General features: G+C 46.6%; 4 protein-coding genes across 4 annotated transcripts; 1 reads left to right on the plus strand and 3 right to left on the minus strand.

Moving 5' to 3' along the window:
* On the minus strand, positions 276–3,571 carry LOC8079788 (protein CPR-5). The gene is made up of 5 exons (XM_002458945.2): positions 3,199–3,571; positions 2,519–2,575; positions 2,397–2,432; positions 1,650–2,318; positions 276–1,542 (listed from the first exon to the last, which is right to left on the minus strand). Exons 1-5 carry the CDS (start codon positions 3,487–3,489, stop codon positions 1,006–1,008), a joined length of 1,590 nt encoding a protein of 529 aa, XP_002458990.2. The 5' UTR covers positions 3,490–3,571; the 3' UTR covers positions 276–1,005.
* Positions 8,286–11,147, plus strand: LOC8059362 (protein DETOXIFICATION 42). Its single transcript, XM_021455890.1, has 5 exons — positions 8,286–9,223; positions 9,340–9,475; positions 9,783–9,879; positions 9,973–10,073; positions 10,162–11,147. The coding sequence occupies exons 1-5, from the start codon at positions 8,369–8,371 to the stop codon at positions 10,773–10,775; spliced, it is 1,803 nt and encodes a 600-aa protein (XP_021311565.1). The 5' UTR covers positions 8,286–8,368; the 3' UTR covers positions 10,776–11,147.
* On the minus strand, positions 11,037–11,743 carry LOC110433538. The gene has a single exon (XM_021455891.1). It carries the CDS (start codon positions 11,659–11,661, stop codon positions 11,380–11,382), a length of 282 nt encoding a protein of 93 aa, XP_021311566.1. The 5' UTR covers positions 11,662–11,743; the 3' UTR covers positions 11,037–11,379.
* On the minus strand, positions 17,771–23,770 carry LOC8079789 (sucrose-phosphate synthase). The gene is made up of 12 exons (XM_002458946.2): positions 22,994–23,770; positions 21,938–22,170; positions 21,695–21,758; positions 20,919–21,608; positions 20,654–20,782; positions 20,236–20,367; positions 19,944–20,120; positions 19,817–19,870; positions 19,643–19,705; positions 18,598–19,545; positions 18,382–18,509; positions 17,771–18,266 (listed from the first exon to the last, which is right to left on the minus strand). The coding sequence occupies exons 1-12, from the start codon at positions 23,330–23,332 to the stop codon at positions 17,978–17,980; spliced, it is 3,246 nt and encodes a 1,081-aa protein (XP_002458991.1). The 5' UTR covers positions 23,333–23,770; the 3' UTR covers positions 17,771–17,977.

Here is a 24,047-nt window from a genome sequence, read left to right on the forward strand (position 1 = left end):
AGGCGCCTTGTGAATATCACATCGATTGTAATTAAACGACATTTTACCTTGAGAATCCTAGTGACAAGACGTGCAAGTCTGTGCATTTGTTGCATGACAGCAGCTACAGTTCTGTTTCTTGTCAACTAGCCACGCAATGGCATGCTTAACTACCGAAACTCAACCGTCAGTTGCATACACTTCTACCGTTCTATGCTCAACCACTGCAGTCCTGGAGAAGTAGGTACAGCCTTACAGGACTGGGTATATGATCCCATACAATACAAAGAAATATATACATCAAAACCATGAACAATTTTTGGGCTTAAATACAAGTGCATGTACAAACTGGTAAGTAGCAATACATGAACACACTGAACAAGTACAATATCAGGCTGCGTTTTCTCAAGCCCTAAGATAACATACACATAAACCAACCACAACAAGTAGTAAGCAGCCAGTACCGGATAATCCGCTCTCTTGATATTTTCAATGAACACGAGCTACAATAATGACAACAAAAAGGAATTCGAAAGACGCAGCAGAGTTTCCAACTGGTGGTGAACCTGTCTATTGTGAACTTGCATTATGAAATTAAAATGCCTAGGGCAAAACAAGGCATTTGAAGCCATTTGAAGTCGAAGACACAAAGATCACAAAAGTCAAAAGCCTAGATCATCTGAAGCTTTGATTTTGGTGGTAGGATGGTACAAGGCACTGATGAAAGCACGTTGAGTTGGATCAATATGTGCTAGTGGCTGCTGCAGAAGTACAATCAACTTGTTTATTGAACGGTGCCTTCAATTTCCATCCAATGTATCTCTTGGGGCAACACCAAGCTGAACTTCTGAACAGCTTCTTAAACAGAACTATTTTGTTTCTAAAAAATCTTTGCCCGCACAGCTGACACATAAGGACATCACTGTGCAGTCATTGCACCCAGGATTATTCAGGCTTCAATTTTTTTTCTCTGCATAGCTGACACAAAACGGACATCATTGCACCAATTGTTGCATCCACGATCATTCAAGCTTCAATTTTCTCACCAATAAAGATGGATTTTAGCTCCTTAGTGAAATGGTTATTCCAGTCAGAAAGAGAAGCAAATGGCAGTAAGCCATTCAAGGCTGGGATAAAAAACCCCAGCGCAGCATAAAAGATCCAGCGGCGAATCCAATACGGGAACCAGACAGACTCCTTGCTGTCAGATACAGATATAGGACCATGAAGAACACGGTACAAGACCGATGGATAACAATTTCCAAGTAAATGGATGGAACAAAGAACCTCCCAGCATATAAGCCACATGTTCCCATCGCCACCAAGTGTGTTGGTACAGAACCTTCCAGCAAAGCCACAAATAATTCCCAACAGTATGATGTTGAAAGTTACTGGCATACTTGATCCAGACACTGCAGAACGCTGGAATGCTAACCAAACAATTGCCAGAATCATTACTATGCCAAAGAACATCCGTGTTGCAGCTACTACATGACATCTCATGAAGAGCAACCCGGAATTGAAGTTTGACACTGAATTTGGCACCCACCATGATTTAGATCCCTGCATGAGAGACAAGAGAGAATCTTTCTGGTTACCACACAGTTTTGTTAAGATTGTATTCTTCATTGATTATTGATAGAGAAAGAAGAGATAGATGATGAGTGTACCCTTGAAGTGGCTGCACATGCTGCTGTAATATCAGTTATCCTTTGGTATGAATAAATATAAGTTCCGTACCCAAAACATACTGACATAATAATAACTGCACTAACAAGGAAATCTATGAGTGTCCTCATTATTTGTGCATGCCTCGTGTCCTGCATCTGAGTCTTGAATTTCTCCGTTTGGAAGGAAGCTTTCTGAAATCCCAAGGATAACTTAATCTTGTCTAACATGTGCGAGTAGGAGTTAAGTTCTAGTTGAGACTGTTTAAGTTGCAACTTTCTCATGCTAAGGCTTATCTCAAATTCCTTGAGCTCATTTGACCGAGTTTGTTCTTTCAAAGATCTTTCAAATGCATTAAGGATCCGCCGATTAGCTTCAGGAGAAGATATGCTATGAGTACGACGAGTCAGCTGCTGATTGCCACCAGCATACAGAACAAGCTGACTTTCCACTGAATTTGAAAGGTCCTGCTTGATTTCTTGCGTTGGATTTTGTGGACCATCAGTGCTCAACTTGCTTGCAGCATCAGAGTCTTCATGCTTAGAAGAACATTGAGGAACTGGACCTTGTCCATAGACAGGCATCTCATTAACAAGATGAAGCGTTGTTAATGTGCTGCTGAATGATTTCTCAAAGTTTCTCATAAAACTGTCTAACTTGTTACCATATATCTACAATGATGAGTGAAAGATATATTAGGAATAATATTAACAACTGAGCTGTGGGATGATAAAGGGAACTAGGCTTACATTTCTCAATGATTCCTTCACTGCCGATGTACAGATCTGCATCCAAAGTCCAGACTCAGTTTCAAACTACAAACAGTTTCGTGGTTTTGTAGAGTTTATTAGTCAAATTGTGGTACAATAACCTTGGAAAGAAGTGCAGGCTGTATTCTTTCGCCTGAAGGATTCTTCGTATTCACAACCTGCAATCAGCAAATGCAACTCATTGCCCTGAACAGAAACTTAGGTGCACAAAAAACATGGCATGTGATGATGCTAACATGAAGTTGCATGTTGGTGAAATATAGGATTGTCTCTGGTGTTCTCATGTGAATGATGATGCCTCTGGATACACACTGAGGTGTGGGCAGACAATCATATGAAATGTAATCTCATGCTTAATTTCGGAATGGATAGCAATGTGCAATACAAGATGAACAAAACTCTTGTACGCCCCCACAGAAATGGAATAAAGTGACAATTTCCCTCCCCCAAAGGGTACTCCTCACTTGTATGGCTCTATCACCACTTCTCTGACCCCAAGCTGCCACATTTGACATGTGATGCACGATTGCTCGGAATAATTGCAATTTGCAACGACAAACGAAACGAAAATGATCCAGGGCGGCGGTATTTAGCATTGCGCGCCCGCCTCCTATCCTATCTGTGGACTAGCAACCAAGGCTACAGACTTACGTACAATTCGGTAGAACGGTGAAGGGTGAAATGCGGACATCAACACCGGTCGGCCCGTCGTTACCAACCCGCGCCAGAAATGGGGGAAGCTACAGAGAAAGGCCGAGGGAGTGGCAGTGGGTACACGCACCTGCGCGAGGACGGCCGCGAACGACATCCCGAGAGGCAGCGCGAGGTCGTCCTGCACCTGCGCGCCGGCGCCACCCTGACCCTCGCTCCCGCCCGCGGGCGTAGCGGCGGGGCCCGGCTCCTGCCGCCTTCGCCGCAGCCGCAGCCGGAGCCGGACACCCCTGCTGCGCCGAGCGGAGGAGGACCGGGAGGCAGAGGCGGATGCTGAGCCGCAGGCCGAGGAGGCGTCTCCCGACGCCTCCGACGAGGAGGGGTCGGCGGGTGCGGGTGGGTGGAGGCAGCCCGTGTCCATCTCGGCGGGGCCGGCGGGGCAGGGGACAGGGCGACCGTTCTGGGGTGTTCCTTTCTTCAGGCCAGGGCCAGGGACCCAGGGCTGCGCTGTCTGTGTGTGATTTGGTTCCGTTTTGACTTCGCTTTGGAAGGAGAGGGACGGACGGGGACGCCGTCGGAACGGGTGGGCGGAGTGTCCCAGTCGAAGCGCCCGTGGGAACGCGAGAAATGAAGTTATTATTACAGGAGGCGGGATTAGCCGTTTGAAGTGAAAATCCTGGGAAAGTTATTAATTCCATAATTTGTTTCGGAAAATTCGATTTTTTATTAAAAAATGAGTTTAGGGAGCCGACAGCCGAGGTCGGAGACTCTGGTCCGGAGCGGCGCAACGGCACGTCTGATTGCCGACGTGGGGCCCAGCGGCCCAGCAAAGGCCGGTCCGGGCCGTACTATTTTGAAGTCCAAATATAAGAAGGCTTGGGCTGTCAGCCCAGGACAGAACGTACTTTTCCGAAGCCCAAGATATAAGAAGGATTGAGCTGTCATGTAAAGAACGACTTACAAAAAAAATTACAATATCATTTTCTAAAAAAAATTACAATATCATAGGGTAGGAAATATGGATAGGACATAGGAGGTGTGGGTATCGCGTTCCCATGTACCTCTCGCAAGCTAAGCGAAAATGTGCTTGTGCTAACAGCTACATATATATAGCTGAATTTCCCACAAAAAAAAAGCTATATATAGCTGAAACAGCAGTTTGTTATGACATATTTTGGAGCACACAGTCGTGGAGCAATTTATTTTTTCAACCTTTTATAGCTATATACTATTTTAAAATAACATGTAAGAATAGAACTAGCCTTTTGGTTGTGTCAGACTGCCATGCATAGAAAAAATTATAATGTCATATGCATTGGGCACAACTGCACAAAGGCATGGTATGCTAAAGCTCTACCCCTCAATCAAAAAATAATAAAATTCTAGCACAGTACCTAGTATCTGGATTTTGAATAGCTATATATATAAAAACACTAATATTTATTATATCAAATACTTCCTCCATCCCAAAAGCATTCAAAGTTTATCATAAAATTGTTATCATTCTTACTTTCCAATGCATATTTATTTTTTCATAATACACCCTTTTTTTCAATACATCTCTATCTTTTATTTCTCTCTATCTCTCTTCTTTTTTGTGCATTATAACTTTTCATTGTTTCTTAATTTCCATATTTATATGCTTTTGTAATGGAGGGAGCAAGTGTTATCATTAGATTTATTTATGAATTATATTTGTACGGTATATCTATTTGGTGTTAGACGTTGTTATCGTATCTATGTATTTAGTCAAATTTTAGATATTTCAACTATAGATGCACCTATAATCTTGTTTTTCAGAACACACCTAGAATTATAATTTTTTTTAGGACAGACATACTCCCTTTGTCCCAAAATAAACGTATGCCTCACGTTTCGAGAAGTTATTTTTTTTAAAGTCTTACTAGTTATATAAAAGATCATATTAATATTTGTATTTTGAAATAAGCTTGCTATGAAAATATATTATATGACCAATGTAGTGATGCTTATTATTACACACTATAGATATCAGTACTTTTGTATATATATTTGGTTAAACATAAAAAAAAGCTTAACTCTTTGATAAACGATAAAAGTTGTGTGTATTTTGGGGCCGACGATGAAGTAATATATTTTTATTTCATGCTGCCGGCGCGTATTTTGCTACACCGCCTTTTCAGTTTTTACGCATTTTCTCTGTAGTAGTATATGACAACAATTCCTAGGATTCAGGAGCACGACTCCACGAGCACCTTCACCGGTAGCTCACTGGATCCAACATCCATCACACCTCAAGCGCGCAGGTCCATACATGCACCTGGCCGGGTATGATGCATGAGTGGATCCGAGTGTGGAGTGCATCGCTGGACGCTTGAGCTTGGATCTAGCAGCTCAAGCGTCCAGCGATGCACTCCACACTCGGATCCACTCATGCATCATACCCGGCCAGGTGCATGTATGGACCTGCGCGCTTGAGGTGCGATGGATGTTGGATCCAGTGAGCTACCGGTGAAGGTGCTCGTTATGCGTTTAAACATTGTTCCGTCCGGCGGCATCTAGCTAGGAGTACTCCTACAGACTATTAAAGTTGGGCCTTGTTTAGTTCCAAATAATTTTGCAAAATAGGAATAGTAGCATTTTCGTTTGTATTTGACAAATATTGTCCAATCATGAACTAATTAGACTCAAAAGATTCGTCTCGTTAATTTCGACCAAACTGTGAAATTAGTTTTTATTTTCGTCTATATTTAATACTTCATGCATGCGTCTAAAGATTTGATGTGACGGAGAATCTAAAAAATTTTGCAAAACTTTTTGGGAACTAAACAAGGCCTTGGTTGGTGCGATGATGTTGGATCCAGTGAGCTACCGGTGAAGGTGCTCGTTATGCGTTTAAACATTGTTCCGTCCGGCGGCATCTAGCTAGGAGTACTCCTACAGACTATTAAAGTTGGGCCTTGTTTAGTTCCAAATAATTTTACAAAATAGGAATAGTAGCATTTTCGTTTGTATTTGACAAATATTGTCCAATCATGAACTAATTAGACTCAAAAGATTCGTCTCGTTAATTTCGACCAAACTGTGAAATTAGTTTTTATTTTCGTCTATATTTAATACTTCATGCATGCGTCTAAAGATTTGATGTGACGGAGAATCTAAAAAATTTTGCAAAACTTTTTGGGAACTAAACAAGGCCTTGGTTGGTGCGATGATGTTGGATCCAGTGAGCTACCGGTGAAGGTGCTCGTTATGCGTTTAAACATTGTTCCGTCCGGCGGCATCTATACTCCTACAGACTATTAAAGTTGGTTGGCGTTTGCTGCTTTATTAATGCATGCATCAAGCATGGGGCCATCAACGGTAGTGTCACTTGACTCAATGACCAAACACCAAAGCATGCCTGGTTAATTTCAGTTAATAAGAGGGCCTTCAAAGGCAGTCTCACTCAGGACAGTGTTTTTATGTCACTGTTTTCGGATTAGCTAAAAAGTTATGACTAAAAGTATTATTCGCTGATTTGTACTGAGATAAAAATATTGTAGAATGACTGATAAATTTGGCTGGATGCATATGCATAAACACGTGTCACGAATCCATATTGGATGCACATGGTTACTCCATAGAGTGGCCTTTGTTAACGCGCGGCTGTTGTGTCACAGATTTATAAGCTAGCTATAGTATTTTAATTCTTCTATGGTATTATTGTAAGCAAATATGTCGTATGAAGTTGTTAACTAGGAAACTGAGGCCCGCCTTAAGTTCCAGTGTTCATTCACGAATAATGAATTAATATCTTGAGCAAAAAGATAATAACAATGTTAGGCCAAAGTGTTGGGTGAAACTAAAATCGAACTAGCATAATACTGTACAGTAATTCAGTTGTTTCCTTTTAAATATAAATAAAATCAAGCCTGAGTGCCACAACTCTATGGAGCACTCCATCTGTTCTTTTATATTTGTCGTCACGTCGACCAAACTTTCTCATTTTTAACTAAGTTTATATAAAAGATTAACAATATTTGTATCTCTAAATAAATTTACATAAAAATAGATTCAGTGATCTCTAATTATATATACTAATTACGTGTCACAAATATTAATATTTTTTATATATTTAATCAAAGTTAATTACGTCAAATGAAATGATCAGTGCCCGGCAGTTCCATACCACACTTTCACGGCACCACTTCCTCCGAACAAAACGTATCCTAAAAAAAGAAAAAATCCTTTGGATTCTGTCTCTCTTAGCTTAAATATCCTCGACTTGACAGTGTTTGCATTTTCTTGTTTTTTCTCTAAGATTTGATGATGTTGTTATTTTAGTAGTATAAGCGACATGCCCTTTGACAATGAGGCGTCCATGGTAGATTTCTATCAATTTCAAAATTTGTTGGACTCTAGCTCAATGTTTTCGAAATGCTCGTAGAGGTAAAGTGTTTATATGTATGTTCACGTGAGCCTGCATCTTTAACGTGATTTGAAAGAAGAAAAAACCTTCGTCATGTGGCTCATCATCAGGGTTCAAGTACTACCTTGCTTTAGTTTTGATTGTTGTGGAGGTTAATGACTAATTTAGAGGTGTTAACATGTCTTTCTAAAAACTTGCAAAGTTAGAAATGTTAATTTAGTAGCAAGCACACACCCCAAACTCTTCCCTCTCCATGTGGCTAGCTGGGCTGGAGGCTGCCTGCCTGCCTATATAAGGATGGGTTGCTCGGCCACTTGTCACACCCACTCCATCACCAGTTCACCACTCGTCCGCTTCACCAACCTATAGAGTTTATGCCCCGTCTTGCTCTTCAGCTCTGGTTAGTCATTAAGAGTCTGTTTAGATCTCAAATTTTTACATCTCAAAACTTTTGGCTCTAAAGTTTACATTTCAAATAGGTGTTTTGATGCTTTCCAAATTTTTCTGGTCTGCAACACACAAGACACGGCCCCCTAAGCAAGTTTACACAGTTTGAGGGCTCCAAGGTCCAAAATTCCAAATCTTTACAACCTAAGTGTTACAGGCCCTCTTTAGATCCATTCTTCTAAAAAGTGCCCATTTTTCCAAAAGTTTTGGCTGTTTAGCTGCATCTGGCGTAATTATCCTGTTATTTTATTCCTCTATGATGATGTAGGAGCATATATTACTGCACAAGTCCTTGTTAATTAATTTGAGACAGTCAGGTATTAGAGGGTAGTAGTAGAACAACAAGTGGCCAAGTGGGTGATCATAAGTCAGTTGTTTTTTTCTTGAAAATGCTGTTGTTATCACTGATCGAATGGTTAATGTGCCGTATTGTAGTGCTTGCAAGGTTTGTAGCTAGGCCGACATGGAGGAACACCGGTCACCAGCTCACGCCAAGCCCGAGGCCGAGCAGCCACCGCAGCAGCAGGTGCCGGCGGCGATGGCGGTGGCAGTGGCAGTGGACGTCGCTGCTCCAGCAGCGCTACAGAATAGTACTGCGGCTCCTGCTGAGAACGGGGACGTCGCTGCTGCGGGCGCGGCAGAGAATGGTACTGCGGCTTCCGCTGCGAACGGGGACGGCGGCGGCTCGGAGCTGCTCGGCGGTCCACGCTGGACGGGGCTGCACCTTTTCGTGATGAACATCCGGAGCGTGTTCAAGCTGGACGAGCTCGGCGCGGAGGTGCTGGGCATCGCGGTGCCGGCGTCGCTGGCGCTGACGGCCGACCCGCTCGCCTCGCTGATCGACACGGCCTTCATCGGCCGGCTGGGGTCCGTGGAGATCGCGGCCGTGGGCGTCGCCATCGCGGTGTTCAACCAGGTCATGAAGGTGTGCATCTACCCGCTCGTCAGCGTCACCACGTCGTTCGTCGCGGAGGAGGACGCCGTGCTCAGCAAAGGCGGCGCCAAGGTCATCGACAACGGAGAAGAAGAAGAAGAATTAGAAGCGGGACAAGTTGGCCCGGAGAAGCACACTGCCGCTGCCGGCGCGGACCCGGAGAAGCAGCAGCAGCCAGCTGATGAAGAAGCCGCCAAGAACGGCGGCGAGGGATGCGCCCCTGCCGTCGTCGCCGGCCGGAGTAGCGGCAAGAAATCAGGGAACAGGAGGTTCGTGCCGTCCGTGACGTCGGCACTGATCGTGGGCGCGCTCCTGGGGCTGTTCCAGACCGTCTTCCTCGTCGCCGCCGGGAAGCCGCTGCTGCGCCTCATGGGCGTCAAGCCGGTAAGTTACTGTGCCTGTGCGTGCCCGCACCGCATGCAACGGTGAACTAGATTCGTCGGTGCAACGACGAACAATTGCTTATACAATTTACTGGTGATATTCGAATGATTTCCCAGGGTTCGCCCATGGTGATGCCCGCGCTGCGCTACCTGACGCTGCGCGCGCTTGGCGCCCCGGCCGTGCTGCTGTCTCTCGCCATGCAAGGAGTCTTCCGTGGGTTCAAGGACGCCAAGACGCCCTTATACGCCATCGGTAACCAATAATGCTCCATACATGATACATACAATGCGGCCATATATGTCAACCAGGCAAACCAGCATGGTTTTTTCGGTAAAGTTTATTTTGCCCTTGAGGGCATGTGTCCTTACTCTCTCATCCATTGGATTCGCTTTGAGAAATGTGCAAACACACATCTCAAAGCGAAACTACTTTGATATGTATGTTTGCACACTTCTCAAAACGAATCTAATGGGTGGGAGAGTGAGAGTATCTGCCCTTAAGGGAAAAAAAACACCCACGCACGTTTGATCTGAGCTGTGTTACGAATGAATGCATGCAGTGGCCGGCGACGCGGCGAACATTGTGCTGGATCCGATCCTGATATTTGGCTGCCGCCTGGGCGTGATCGGCGCAGCCATTGCCCATGTTCTTTCCCAGTATAAGACCATGACCACCCATCTCCTTCTTGTCAGCAATTCAGCATTGGCCGCAACAACTGACAATGGCGAAATTAAACCGCACGTACGCAGGTACCTGATAACGCTGATAATGCTGAGCAAGCTGGTGAGGAAGGTCGATGTCGTCCCGCCCAGCCTGAAATGCCTCAAATTCCGGCGCTTCCTCGGATGCGGTCAGTAGTCGATCAGTAGGATTTGGATCCATTAACAAGACGAGATGATGACGAGGTTATAATATTGACCCTGTATATGTGTGTATAGGATTCCTTCTGCTGGCACGGGTGGTGGCCGTGACGTTCTGCGTGACGCTGGCGGCGTCGCTGGCTGCTCGCCACGGGCCGACCGCCATGGCCGCCTTCCAGATCTGCACCCAGGTCTGGCTGGCCACGTCCCTCCTCGCCGACGGGCTCGCCGTCGCCGGCCAGGCCATGATCGCGAGCGCCTTCGCCAAGGAGGACCGCTACAAGGTGGCCGCCACCGCCGCGCGCGTCCTGCAGCTCGGCGTCGTCCTGGGCGCCGCCCTCACGGCGCTCCTCGGACTCGGGCTGCAGTTCGGAGCCGGCGTCTTCACCAGCGACGCCGCCGTCATCAAGACCATCCGGAAGGGCGTTCCGTTCGTCGCCGGCACGCAGACGCTCAACACGCTAGCCTTCGTCTTCGACGGCATCAACTTCGGCGCGTCGGACTACGCCTTCTCTGCCTACTCCATGATCGGCGTGGCGGCTGTCAGCATCCCGTCGCTCATCTTCCTCTCGTCGCACGGCGGCTTCGTCGGCATCTGGGTAGCCCTCACCATCTACATGGGCGTCAGGGCCCTTGCCAGCACCTGGAGGATGGCAGCAGCCCAGGGGCCATGGAAGTTTCTTCGGCAGTGAGCATATACGTACAGTCTCGTGTCGATCGTACTTTACCTTGATTTTAGTTTTATTTCTTATTTGTAACCGAAGGATACTGGCTACTTGCAAAGCCTAAATGTTCTAATGTAACTAGAAACAAATAGTCATGATGAAAACAATATGGTTAGCATTTCTAGCAACGCTATTTACACGAGTCATCTTGTTTGATTTTTTTTAATAAATAATTTTAAGAAAGAAGTGAGTATATGAGTTACACAATAACACGCACAACCCAAACGACCCTAGTACGTAGAGATTGGAATGAATCCAAGAATAGACTTACACACAAGACCAGCTGGTGCCGTCACATGCGTCTGATCGAAAACAAGATTAATCAAAAGAAAGAAAAAACACCGAAGCCAGCAATGCAACACAAGCACAGATCAAGAAAGAAACAGGGGACTTTGACAGCCACGCGGCAGCAACTAATACGCCGATCGAGCTCCGGCCGACGTTGTCCCACGGTCGTCGTCGTCGTCGATCGCATGTAGATATAGTAGTACGGTAACGCTGCGTGGTGAGAGGCGAGGCATGTGGCCGGCAGGCAGGCATGGGTTGTGGATCATCGCGGTGCGCGCGGCGATCAGACGCCCTTGCCGCTGGGCTTCTTCTCGCCGCCGCTGCCGCTGTTCATGCTGAAGCTGCTCATGCTGAAGCTGCTGAGAGTGCGGCCGCCGGCGTTGTTGTTGTTGTTGTTGCCGTTGAAGCTGAAGCTAGTCTTTTTCACGCCGGCGGCGGCGGCGCCCTCGGTGGCGTCGACGCTCTCGGCGGCGTCGACGGGCGCCGCGTGCTGGCTCAGCAGCAGCAACCCCAGCAGGGCCACGCCCAGAAGCGTCACGCGCAGCTCGCCGGACTTGGACGCCATGGACCTCTGCGAACGCGAGCTCGGATTTGGCAAGGGATGGCACTCTGCGGTTTATTCGGATGGATCGTGGCTTTGTTATTGTGGAGGGAGATTGGTGGATGTTCTTGGAGGCATTTATAGCGGGGGAGTGGGCGCCAGAGACACAGTGGTGGAGCGGAGAGGTTTCAGGGGCAGCGTCCGTTCTGCAGCGGTGTCGCTCAAGAGCAGCCCAATGTTGTGCGTTGCCTGCTAAATTTGCTCCGGGCCGTGGAGGTTATTCTTGGAACTCTGAAACGAACGAACGGTTTGGAGAATCTCACATTCAGAACTACTAGTATTTGCATTGCATTCGTGTACTACCGGTTGACCACGCAAATACTACTAGCATGGTAGCTAGTTTAAACCGCCCATGCAAATTGTATGGATAGTTAGTTTTTCTTTTTCATTGTGATACTTGTGTTTCTTTTTTGAGTTAAATGCGCATAGGTTCATAAACTTGAAAATGCATTTGGGTCTCTAAATTTGTTAAGCGGTGCACTGCAGGCCCAGACAGCCATGTGGACTTTTTTTTTTGCTGACGTGACAATGTGACATGCTAGCATGGCATTAATTTTTTTAATTAACCCTTCACATTTATTTTTCTCATTAAAAAAGATCATTGTTCCTTCTGCTCTCACATGCCTCACGTCCTCCCGCTGCGCTTCCAAGAAGAACGCTCCGGGTTAGAGGACATCACCTCGCGTGCCACCGCCTAGGCTTCTCTGCCATCATCGGCTCACCGGAGTCCGGCGACCAGGCCGCGCCCACCTTGGTGTGTACGTTCCATGTGTGGCGCCCACTAGCATGCATGCCACATCAACAAAAAGATGTCCATGTGGCTCGCATGGGCCTGAGCTGCACCGCTTAATAAGTTTAAGGATCTAAAAATGAATTTCCAAGTACATGGACCTATCACAACAGGATTCGGGCAATTTGCCTGGTGCCTAAAACACCAGGCAAAGGCCAAAAAACACCCGACAAAAAATTTGCCTGGTGCAACACCCGGCAAACAACACCCGGCAAAAAAAGACCAGGCAAAGAAATATTTGCCGGATGTTTTTTATCGGGCACCAGGCAAATCTTTTGCCTGGTGTTTTTTCCGGCACCAGGCAAAAAAAGTTATCGTCACGGCGTCTCCGTTAGCTGGTTTTTTTGCCGGGTGCCAGGGTGGAGGCACCCGGCGAATATATATATTCATTTTTTCGACAGCATCCTTTGCCAGGTGTCTTCTGAGGTTGGCACAGGCAAATAAATTTGAAAAGAAAAAATTTAAAAAGATTTGCCTGGTGTTTTACAGGAAACACCCGGCAAATCTAGGAACCGAACTGGAAAATGTTCCCAGATTTGCCTGGTGTTTTCCTATAAAACACCAGGCAAAGGCTATATATATAATTTTTTTATTTTATTTCTGTGTTCACAAACAAATCACATACAATATACATGACACATATTTGACATCACAAACACAATATGGCACATATATATCACATCAACCTAATATGTTCATCGAACATCGACATGTCCAAACATAACATGTCCATCAAACGAAACATATCTCACACAAGCAGAATATGTCCAATATACATGTCCATCAAGCGGCGAAAAGAGAAAGCAAACTAGAGGTTGACGGGAAACTAGTCGTCTGGTGAAGCAATTTGCCTGGCATGGCCTGACGAAGGCATAGATCGGTCGCCTGCTTGCAGTTGAGGTGGGTTATTCGAACCCACGGTTGACTGAGACTGCATAAAGGAGAAGAGGTTGCATGTGTTAGAGTAGTCATATACTGAAAGCACTTGTCGAAGCCAACTTGGTTCATATGTACTCACAGGACTCGCATGAGGACTGAACAAAGCCCCCCCCCCCCATTTTGACTCTGGAGGAACGCCTTAATTTCGGCCAGCTGCTTGGCATGGTTTGCTACCTCCTCATTTAGCCTCTTGTTCTCGGCCTGCAACATTTGAATCGAATGTATCAGTAATGCAAAGGCAACTAAGCTATGTCAAGATCAATGTACGACGAGTGCCACGGGACTAACCTCGAGTGCCACAATCTTCTGCTGTGAAGGGGACGGCCGTTGGCGTATGGCCGGGCCTCCGCTCGGGGTTTCAGCTCGGATCTGGGAGAGGGAGGGAACCTGGGTGGAATCGAGAACGCCATCGTCAAGCCAGTACCGCCCATGCTTCTTGCCTTGTCCAACTACTACTGGTGCTGCAGACAACAAACACACAAAACTACAACAAGCCGGATGGGTTGGGGCTTCTGAAATTTATCTCGGCCAACAAATGCACACACCCGACAGCGCCAAAGCAACGGCAAGGCAGGAAGCCGAGCTGCGCGGTCAGTGCTTAAAATCTATTATTCATCTTCACATATCAACAAACTTGGTAGAAAACCATAATCCTATTTTATTTCTTCATGCCTCAACTTTCTAAAAACATATCAACAAATTTATTCAATTATTGGCTCACAGTCTCATAGAGTCACAGATCTGGGACAAAATCAAATCCCTAAACCATAAAGCCATAGCCATCTGGGAGAGATCTGGGACAAAATCAAATCCCTAAACCATAAAGCCATAGCCATCTGGGAGAAAAAAAATTTGAACTCACTAATTCCAATCGGAGATGCTGGACGTGGAACTGGGCGACTGCGCCATGGGCCGTGGCCGCTGTCCGCTGGCGCCTGGCGCCTGGCGGACTGCCGAGGCCCGCCCGACTGCTTGAGTCGAGTGCCGGCCGTCCGCCGTCGGGGGTCGAGCGAGCGGACACGCCTGGAGCACACGCCGTCGAAATCTCCACGCCGTCGGGGGTCTGCTCGAGAAGCTGTGTGCCTGTGCCCTATGCGCGTGCGGGAGTGGAAGGCAGGGCGAGACCACAGCGAGATCTGGGCGAGTCCAGACCGCGGCGGCCGGCGGCTCCTCCTCGCGCAGTCGCCCTCGCAAGTCGCGACCTCGCGCGGTCCTCTCCTAGTCGCGTCGCGAGTGACGGGATGACGGAGCCGGAGGAAGCGAACGGAAGCGTTGCGAGTCACGGGATAACGGATCCGGAGCCAAGTTTGTGTGGGCCAAGTACTAAAAGTTTTTTGCGGTAATAGAAGGCACGAAAAAAAAATTATTTGCCTGGTGCCTTGTTCCCTGGCACCAGGCAAACATTTATTTGCCTGGTGTAATTGAAGGCACCGGGCAAATTAGTTTTATATTTTTGTTTGTTTTTGCCCTAGTTTTTTTGTGACCTTTCTACAGTAATTCAAACCCACTATCAAAATTTGAGACAATTTTGACTTTTTTAAGCATATTTGGTTAATTTTTTTTCTTTCATTGCATTTTTCGGACGACTCCAAATTTGAACTGCAGGTACATGAAATAATGTACTAGGGTCATTCGAAAAATGATATCCATGGTGTTTGGGGTATGTTGAGGCCGTATCCAGGAGCTCGCATGAAATTACCACCATCATGCCGTCGTGACATGAGGAGGTAATCGCGTAGAAAGAGTATTTAAATTATAAAAAATCCGAAAGACGTCCGAAAATCACGAAACTTGTCGATGTGTCTTGGTATCCCATGTGGAGACTATGATAAAAATTTGAGGAAGTTTCGAGTAACTAGGGACGTCGGATGCTTAAAAGCTATCCTCCTCCACATGTGATCACAAAACTTTGACAAGCGGAGATGTCTGGGTTTTAAGCATCGGACGTCGCTACTTGCTCGAAACTTCCTAAAATTTTTATCATAGTCCCCACATGGGATATCAAGAAATATCGACAAGTTTCGTGATTTTCGGACGTCGTTTAGATTTTTTATAATTTAAATACTTTTTCTACGCGATTACCTCCTCATGTCACGACGACATGATGGTGATAATTTCATGCGAGCTTCTGGGTACGGCCTAGACATACCCCCAAACACCATGGATATCATTTTTGGAATGACCCTAATGCATTATTTCATGTACCTGCAGTTCAACTTTAGAGTCGTCCGAAAAATGCAACGAAAGAAAAAAAAATTAACCAAATATGCTTAGAAAAGTCAAAGTTGTCTCAAAATTTGATAGTGAGTTTGAATTACTGTAGAAAGGTCACAAAAAAAAAACTAGGACAAAAACAAACAAAAATATAAAATTAAATTGCCTGGTGCCTTCAAAGACACCAGGCAAATAAATGTTTGCCTGGTGCCATGGAACAAGGCACCAGGTAAAGAATAACGGCAAATCGCGCCGTCCACGGGCCCGTCACGGGCAGATTCTTTGCCAGGTGTTTTATTTTACCAGGTGTCGACACCGGGCAAATTTTATATATTTGGCGGGTGTCTTTTTTTGCCGGGTGTCGGTGTCTAGAAAACACCAGGCAAATCATATTTTGCCGGGTGTTTTTGTTTGCCGGGTTCTTCTGGGTAGGGCACTAGGCAAATAAATTATTTACCGGGTGTCCGATAAAAAGCACCAGGCAAATCATTTTGCACCAGGCAAATCTCGCGTTTCCTGTAGTGTATGTGGCACACCATTACAAGTTTGAGGACCGTTGATGCATTTAACTCTTCTGTTACTTGGATACATTTTAAATAGGTCTGTCATATGTTGGATTATAACTTTGCTCTCCATGTGCCAGCACTATATTCATACCATAAAAAAAATCTTTGAATTGAAACCATTGTTTTCCTTTTCTCCTCTTTCTTTTTTCCCCACTCATATCCCTAGTTGTATTTTTTTTTGCCAAGACCAAATTGAGGTAGCTTCCTTGTCAAAAAAATTGAGGTAGCTTTCGATTCCATCTTGATGAGCTTCATTTCTTAATAAAAGCAGTACCAAGTTTCTCACAAACTATTTAGTTTCTTCCACCATTTGTAAATTGTAAATTTAAATTTGGATCATCTCCCTCTAATTAAAGCAACGTCATATTCGTTGTAATATTACTCATGTTCCTTGTAGTCACTGGCTAGCCGCGACATCATGCCTGCTACTGATTTTAGATCTGCTGCATATGCCATTTTATAGTTTTATTGTGATGCTGACAGCAATCTTGCGATTTTTTTTCCACTTGTGATCAGCTTCTTTATTTTGGAAAGGACGGCAAAAACTTTAGTGCAAATTTTGTTAGACGATGTGGTGATCAGCTTCTCATCACAAAGAAAAAAAAGATAAAAATGTCCGTTACGTATACGTACGAATTGAACTTGCTAGGCACGCATGTCCATCATGGAATCAATGGACCAATTGCATGTGACATATCAAAAGCCGATATGGTATTCAAGATATCCACATAATCTCAGCGACCTTTGGTCATCCTAATCCCATGGTTCCTTTGAAAGGAATGGAACAATCGTGTTTTTCGGCGGTGCTCTCTCCAATCAGTCACTTTGGCACAACTGATTATTACCCTTTCTTTGATAAAGAAAATCAACTCACATGACTTGCTAAGAGTTTAGCAAAGGTTTGTCCCGTGCATTCTAGTTCTAGGACGGAAATCAAAAGGGGAAAGGGGTGCCAAAGGGACTACAAAACATAGTTCTACTCTCAATGGCGACTTGAGAGTTCAAATTTTGGTAATTTTGAGTGTGGTTAAAAGATAAATCCAAAGTTTCGTATTACACTAATGCACATGCTTTATTGTAAATATATTGCTTTAATAATATTTTATATTGTTTTTATGTCACATATTCTTCTACTCAACATACTTGTTGTTTAGATATAAAAATTTAGAAATCATACCTTTTGCTGATGTCCTAAACAAAAGTGACGAAATTTCATGAATCTGGCACAACCAAAATTTTCAACTTCTCCTAGTGATATGGGCTTCTACTAGTGTTTTAACATTCAAAATTTAGTACAGACTTTTCTTAGTAAATGTCTCCTAGTGAGGATTCCCTAGTACTATGACTAGTGGTAGTGTTTTACTACTAATTAAAAATACTAAGAGAACTCCACCAATTTGGTAGTGTGGGGGATAAATTCAAACACCAAAATTGAAACCCTGACTTTCACTGCTACCAAGTAAACTAAAGGTTTTTTTTTAAAAAAAAGTATATCTATCTGAAACTACTTGAGAAATACAACATACAATCTTGTATGCTCGGGCTATATCTCACAAGACAGTCGTATATTATTAATCACTGTTCACAGTCGTGAGCCACCAGTAGAATTAGCAGTGTCCTAGTTATTTGTCACTGCAATATATACACCCGCGGTACTGTTCACAAATTATTTATGTGTAGTAGTGAAGAAAAGGAAACAAAAAAGAGTCTGCCTTTTGAGTTATGAACAACAAGGATATATATTAGAGATCAGCCTTACCCAGCAGCAAATTCACATGCCGCTGGAAGTCTTAGAGACCTGCTTCAGAGCCCGCATGATCTCATCGGCCTTCAGCTCACCAGTCGTGTACGCAGCCAAGGGGGTCTCAGTCGGGACGACGTCGTCCCTCTTGTAACTTCCCGAGCTCCTCAGCAGCGCTTCCGAACCCTTCTCGGTGACACCCCGGACGATGACAGTCTTGTGTAACCCAGATAGCATCTCCTCTAGATCGGTATCGCCATGTTCCCCAGTGATCAGATACATGTTCCCCACAGATAGGCCCCAGCGCACGAAAAGGTACCTGAAATTGGTTTTTGTTTGTTTGTTACAGATTGGCAGCAAGGTTAATTATAACATATTTTTTTTGTCGTCAGAAATTCCACGAGAGCTTCAAGCTAGATTCTGTATGACATTACCTGAGTGCCTGTGACCTTGATGCTAGCAGGGGGACAACCTGAAGTCTTGTCGCGTTCCTGCAGTACATGATGTGGCACCGGAGACCACGCATCCTCAGCCTCTCTCTCATCTCATCGACCGTTTTCACCTAATCAGACAAACAGAATTCAGACTCATACTTCATACATTATAAGTAGGCATTAAAGATACGCATTAAGTATAAATAATTTCCTAACCTTTTTGGGATCTTTGATGAGGAACGCGAAGCAGTGTGCATTGCTGGACGCCACGTCCAGCTCGACAGCATCGTCTGAACCGTCCTGACTGGCCATGAGCTTTGCTATGGTCTGCCTCGCGCCGTCATGGGACCAGCGGTGGCTGATGTGCATCAGATAGTCCTGGTCTGGGCGCAGCTTTCCTTCAGCGTCGATGCAGTTCACCGTGCCAGGATAGTACACCTCGCTGCCACTGCCACAGATGAGGGCGTCGAAGTCGGTCGCTGGGATCTTGCCGAGCTTCAGAAGCTGGAGTGTCTCGGACAACGGCATCGCAGTTGACAGCGCGAACCCTGAGATCTTGGACATCTGGGAGTCCGACCGGACTGCTCTGAAAACTTCTTGGATCACCTGCAGCATCTTCTTGCTAGCACGGCCATCGTCTTCGTAGCAGTCCACAGCTATGACGAACAGGCGCCGGCGCCGGCGCAGGAGTGGGTACTTGTTCATGGTGCCGCCTGTGGCCTCGGCTGCATTCTTGGCACCGTCACCGCCCGAGGACATCGACGGCGGAAGCGCTGATGACTGCTTGATCTTGTTCATGATCTTCTGCACCTGATCCTGCGGGTCCGACGACAGTGGGTCGTTAGTGTTCAGGGAGCTCTTCTCACCATCGATGGACAGACGGAGTGACAGGTCCTGAGCGTCCATGGAATCCTCCAGGAACTCCTCATCATCAGCTCCAGCATCTGCCGGTGTGTCCTTCAGCCACCTCGGGTTCCTTAACCGGCACCCAGCCACCCTGGTGAGGTAAGTGCGGCAGTGCTCCGGCCATGAGTAGAGGTGGATGTTGCGCAGCCCGTTTCTCCGGCACTCCTGCCACAGGTTCTTATCCGCCACAAGCTTCAGCAGTGCATCAGCGATGGCGTTCTGGTCGTGTGGGTCAACGAGCAGTCCATTGTTCAGTGCCTGCCAGAATGATGCACGCACACAATTATCCACTGTTTTCACAAGTGAATTGCAGTGGGTTTCTCACACATTGAATGTTCAAAATATGGTTTCTCACAGTTGTAATGTCGACTGGACCACCATTCTTGGTAGCGACTATTGGAAGTCCGTGTGCCGCAGCCTGAAAGCCACACATTTTTCATAGTGAAATTTAGTGTAATTTTTGAAAATGATATATAGCTGGTAATGTAATTTTAAAAAGGCTTAGGTAGAGAACCAAGAAGAAGCTGACCTCGATCAGGGTGAGACCGAACGGCTCAACGAGAGCAGGGTTGATGAAGACGCCCTGCAGGGAGCAATCAGTTATGGTTGAGTGTGAGCTGTCAAAGCTCGATGAAGGGTCGTGGTAAGCAGCAGACCTTCATTTTGGCCGCGAGGCGGTAGATCTCTGGGACATCAGCCTGATTGTGATGCTTAGGGAAGGCCACACTTCCATACAGATCATACTTGTCAATCAGCTTCAGAACTGTGGTGAGGACACTGGCATTCCCAGCAGACATTTCGTCGATGTCATCTCTGTTCCCCATGATCAGAGTCTGAAAAAGGGGGAAATTCCATTACATCATGATAGCACTAGTTATTTGACAATACAAATTATAAAACATTTAATGATGAAATTTGTGAGTATACTTCAGATTAACTGTTTCTTACAAGGTTTGCAAGTTCCCTGAGTGGGCGGCACTCTCCAAACGCTTTGACGAGGGTAGTGATGTTCTTCTTCGGGTCTGGCCTTGACAAAGCGAGGATCATCGGCTTGTGAGGGTTGGTTAGGAACCGCATCACCTGCGACAAAGTTGCCATGCAGCGACCTTAAGACTTGTGATACCCTGTGACTGAGGGTCTGTTTGGCAGGGCTCCTCCAGAGGAGCCGGAGCCGTTTTGGTGAAGCCACAAATTATGGCTTCAACAAAACAGCTCCGGCTTCTCTGCTTTTTAGTAAAAAATGGCTTCTCTAGAAAAATGTTTGGGAAGACTTCTCTAGAGGAGCCAGGGCCAGAGCCGGAGTCGAAGAGGAGACCTGCCAAACAGGCCGTGAAGGCTACAAAGGAATTTGGGATCAAGCACCAACCTCAGCCCAAATTGGAGGCATTGACTTGGGTGAGGCAACCTCCAAACCAACGATATCATCTTTGCTGTCACCATCCCCATCAATGTCTTCAGGAATAACATTGCTGAAGTCCATTCCTGGAGGAATCACCTGCCAACAAAGTTCTCTAATCAACACAGACATAGATCAAATGGATGACAATTTTTTTTTTAACTTCATGATTCAGATTCAGATGTTGAACAGTCCTTACTACTTGGTATCGACAACAAGAGATCTGAATACTTACCACCATCCTAGGCATGAAACGACCATGGCAGCTAACCCCACGCCTCGCCCGGGCTCTCAACACTTTCTCAAGCTTGACGTCAAATCCATCGTATAATCCCCACTGTTCATCAATCTCCTGCCTTGTGCTCGTGATGACAAGCTCTGACGCATCCAGGGACAGCTCCTCACCCTCGATACGCCTCATGATCTTGTAGGTTGAATCTATCTCCGCTTTAGACATGCGCCCTTGCTTCAGCAGTTGCTCCAGCTTGTTCCTCCCAAGTGAGTGACCAGTGAGCACCATGGGCACATTCAGCGCACCGGAGAGGAGAGCAGCAACATCTCCAGCATCGGCATAGTGTCCATGTATCACGTAAGGCAGTACTGGCTTCCCATTTCCAACCTGCTCTCCCAGAGCCTTGGACATGTTCAGGATATGCGCAAGAGCTCCATCGACAAATTCTTGGAGGTAAGGCCACAGCGCTTCCTTCTTGAGGTATTTATCGCGTGGCCCACACGGTATGCGCACAATGTAGGCTCCGGCACTCTCGCCCCCCTCTCCATCATTGGAACCGGAGCATAACATCTCCGTTGGCTCACCATAGCTCCAGTCCACGTCAGGAGATGACACTTGACGAGTGAAGAGGTCCACCCTGTACACTCCAGGCATCATTGACATTGCCCTTGCAAGTTCGACAACATATTTCACCTGTGAGATTCAAAGATCAGTCGCACTCGACCATGAAAACTTTGATTCGTCACAAGGAACTTCTCCCAAATAATTAGTATGTTTACCTGGCCACCGGTGTCAGAATCACGACCTAGTTCCATGTTTTCGCCACGAACAAGACCATGCACACTGCACTCAACAAAGGAACAACTTGTGAAACTCCAGAGATTTAACTATATATTTTTTGATTTTTCTTAAAACTATACAATTTTGAAGAAAGAAGAAATAGCGATATATATATATTCTTTATTAGCACTATAGCAATATATTTATAGGAATAGAACGAGACAATGTGGAAATGGATAGACCTGATGAGCACAATGTAAAGCTTCTTCTCCTTATTGTCGTCAGACCAGACGGTCAGGTCAGAGAAGTTCCTCTGGAACTTCTTCTTGGCTGTCTCAACCGGCGCAAGCTCGCCGAGGGTGTCCGCTTTCTCGCCTTCATCCAGATCCTCAGCCAGGTCCTCCGTCGCCTCACGGCGCACCTGCTCCTGTTCCTTCCTGCGTGCCGAGATTCTCTGCATGCCCTCCAGCTCCAGCTGCTCAAACAAAATTCAGAAACATCAGCGAAGGGAGAATCTCAGCACGAACATGCAACTTTCTGTTGTCACGGACAAAACCGTGAATCCTACCAGGTCCAGTTCAGAGTGTTCTATTTATTTTTAAAAAAGATGTTCTGTTTTTTTTTTTAAAAAAAAAAGGTGAAGGAAAGGAAACTAAAACCGTGAGTATACCGTGTCTGCCTTGATGCTAGAATGACTGAACGCTGTTCTTTCAAAAAAAATGACTGAAACACAGGTGAAACACTGCAGATCAACTAAAGTTCCCTTTTAGATCATTAGATGTGACATCTCAGTTAAGTGTGCGGTTCTGAATTCCGAAAGCACCACAACCAACCATGCATGCCTGATCTATCATCAGTTCATCGCTTCATCATCAGGCTTAAACGTCAATCAAAACCAAGTTCATAAAGCAAACGATTAGATTATTTATCACATATTCTATTCGCTCATGCAGTGTACGTCTCATTAATCATGCATCTCCATGGAGCAAACGGAAAACACTAAAACTCAAGGATCGCTCACGCGCAGTTGTGCGCTTCATTAATCATGCATCTCCCTCCAGCAGACAGAAAACACTTAAAAACAAAAATCAACGAGCCGGCGGTTCCGTACGGACGCCAACTAACGGGAAGCAAATCACAGAAGGCGTAGGTACGAGAAAGGGAAAAAACAAACAGAGATTAGAGATTAAATAAACAAAACGCAAATTCAGAGACGAGCGAGATGACGATCAAAATTCAAAACAAAACAAACAAGCAGCGAGAGATTAACCGAGAAAGAGGCGAGGCAAAATCCAGACCTGTTTCTTCTTACGCGCGAGATGCCAGATCCGCCAGCACATGTTCTCGAGCCTGGTGCTGCGCTCGCGGGCGTTGCGTGTGGCGACGACCTTGATCCATGTCCGGTGGAGGTCGCTCTCGTCGACGCCCTTGACCACCTCCTCGACGAAGTAGTGCGAGGGGTTGAAGTTCATGTGCGGGCCGCGGGGGCTCGCCGCCTTCGTCGGCGACGCCCCCGCCACCGGCGACCTGGGGTCCCCGCCGCCGCCGCCGCCGCCTCCTCCTCCCCCTCCCCCAGCCGTGGTGCGGCTGTCGAGGATCGCCTCCAGGTACCCATTGATCCACTCGTTCCCCGCCATCGGATCCCTCGACCTCTCCTCTTCCTCCCCGGCCTCTCAGATCGCTCGCTCGCTACGCGACTACGGGAGCATTAACCCAGGCACCCACGCTTCTCCTACTCCCCCGCCCGCTTTTCGCCTCGCGCGTGACTCCTTCCTGGCCGTTGCTTGGTTTCCTGCTTTGGCGCGGCAGCGAGAAAGCGCGCCCGTCCCGGCGTGGCCACTCCCGGGCAGCGAGTGTTAACTGGAACCGATCAAGAGAGAGAGAGAGAAGGAGAGGAGGACGGGGCCAGGCAGGGGAAAAGGCGCGCGCGCACGCACCACGCGTCACCGCCGCATCGGGAGGAGAATTTGAGAAAGAATAAGAAGGGAAAGAAAGGTTCGTGCCGTGCATGCGGTTGCAGCGGCGGCCGCAGTTGGAGGGGCCTTCCGTTGCCACGGACGGAGCAGGGAGGAGGCGCGGCGCGCGGCAGGGATGAGAAAGCCGCGGCCCTGGCGAAACGTGGCTAGGCCGTGTGGCCCCTCGGCTCGGCTGGGCCCGCCGGGTCAGCGAGCCGCAGTGCTCCGGGCCCCGCCACGCGCGAAGCTGGGCCCCTCGCGCTTTTTGAGTTGCGCGTCCGTTGGAGTAGTACGGATTTCCAATCGCTTCTATACGTCCGCGGTTACGGATCGGGCGGCGCACGCACGCTCGTGCGTGCGGCGCGCGGGTGGTGATCATGATGCTTACGTATGTGGA

This window comes from Sorghum bicolor, chromosome 3 (assembly GCF_000003195.3).
Source record: "Sorghum bicolor cultivar BTx623 chromosome 3, Sorghum_bicolor_NCBIv3, whole genome shotgun sequence".
Taxonomy (NCBI): Eukaryota; Viridiplantae; Streptophyta; class Magnoliopsida; order Poales; family Poaceae; genus Sorghum; species Sorghum bicolor.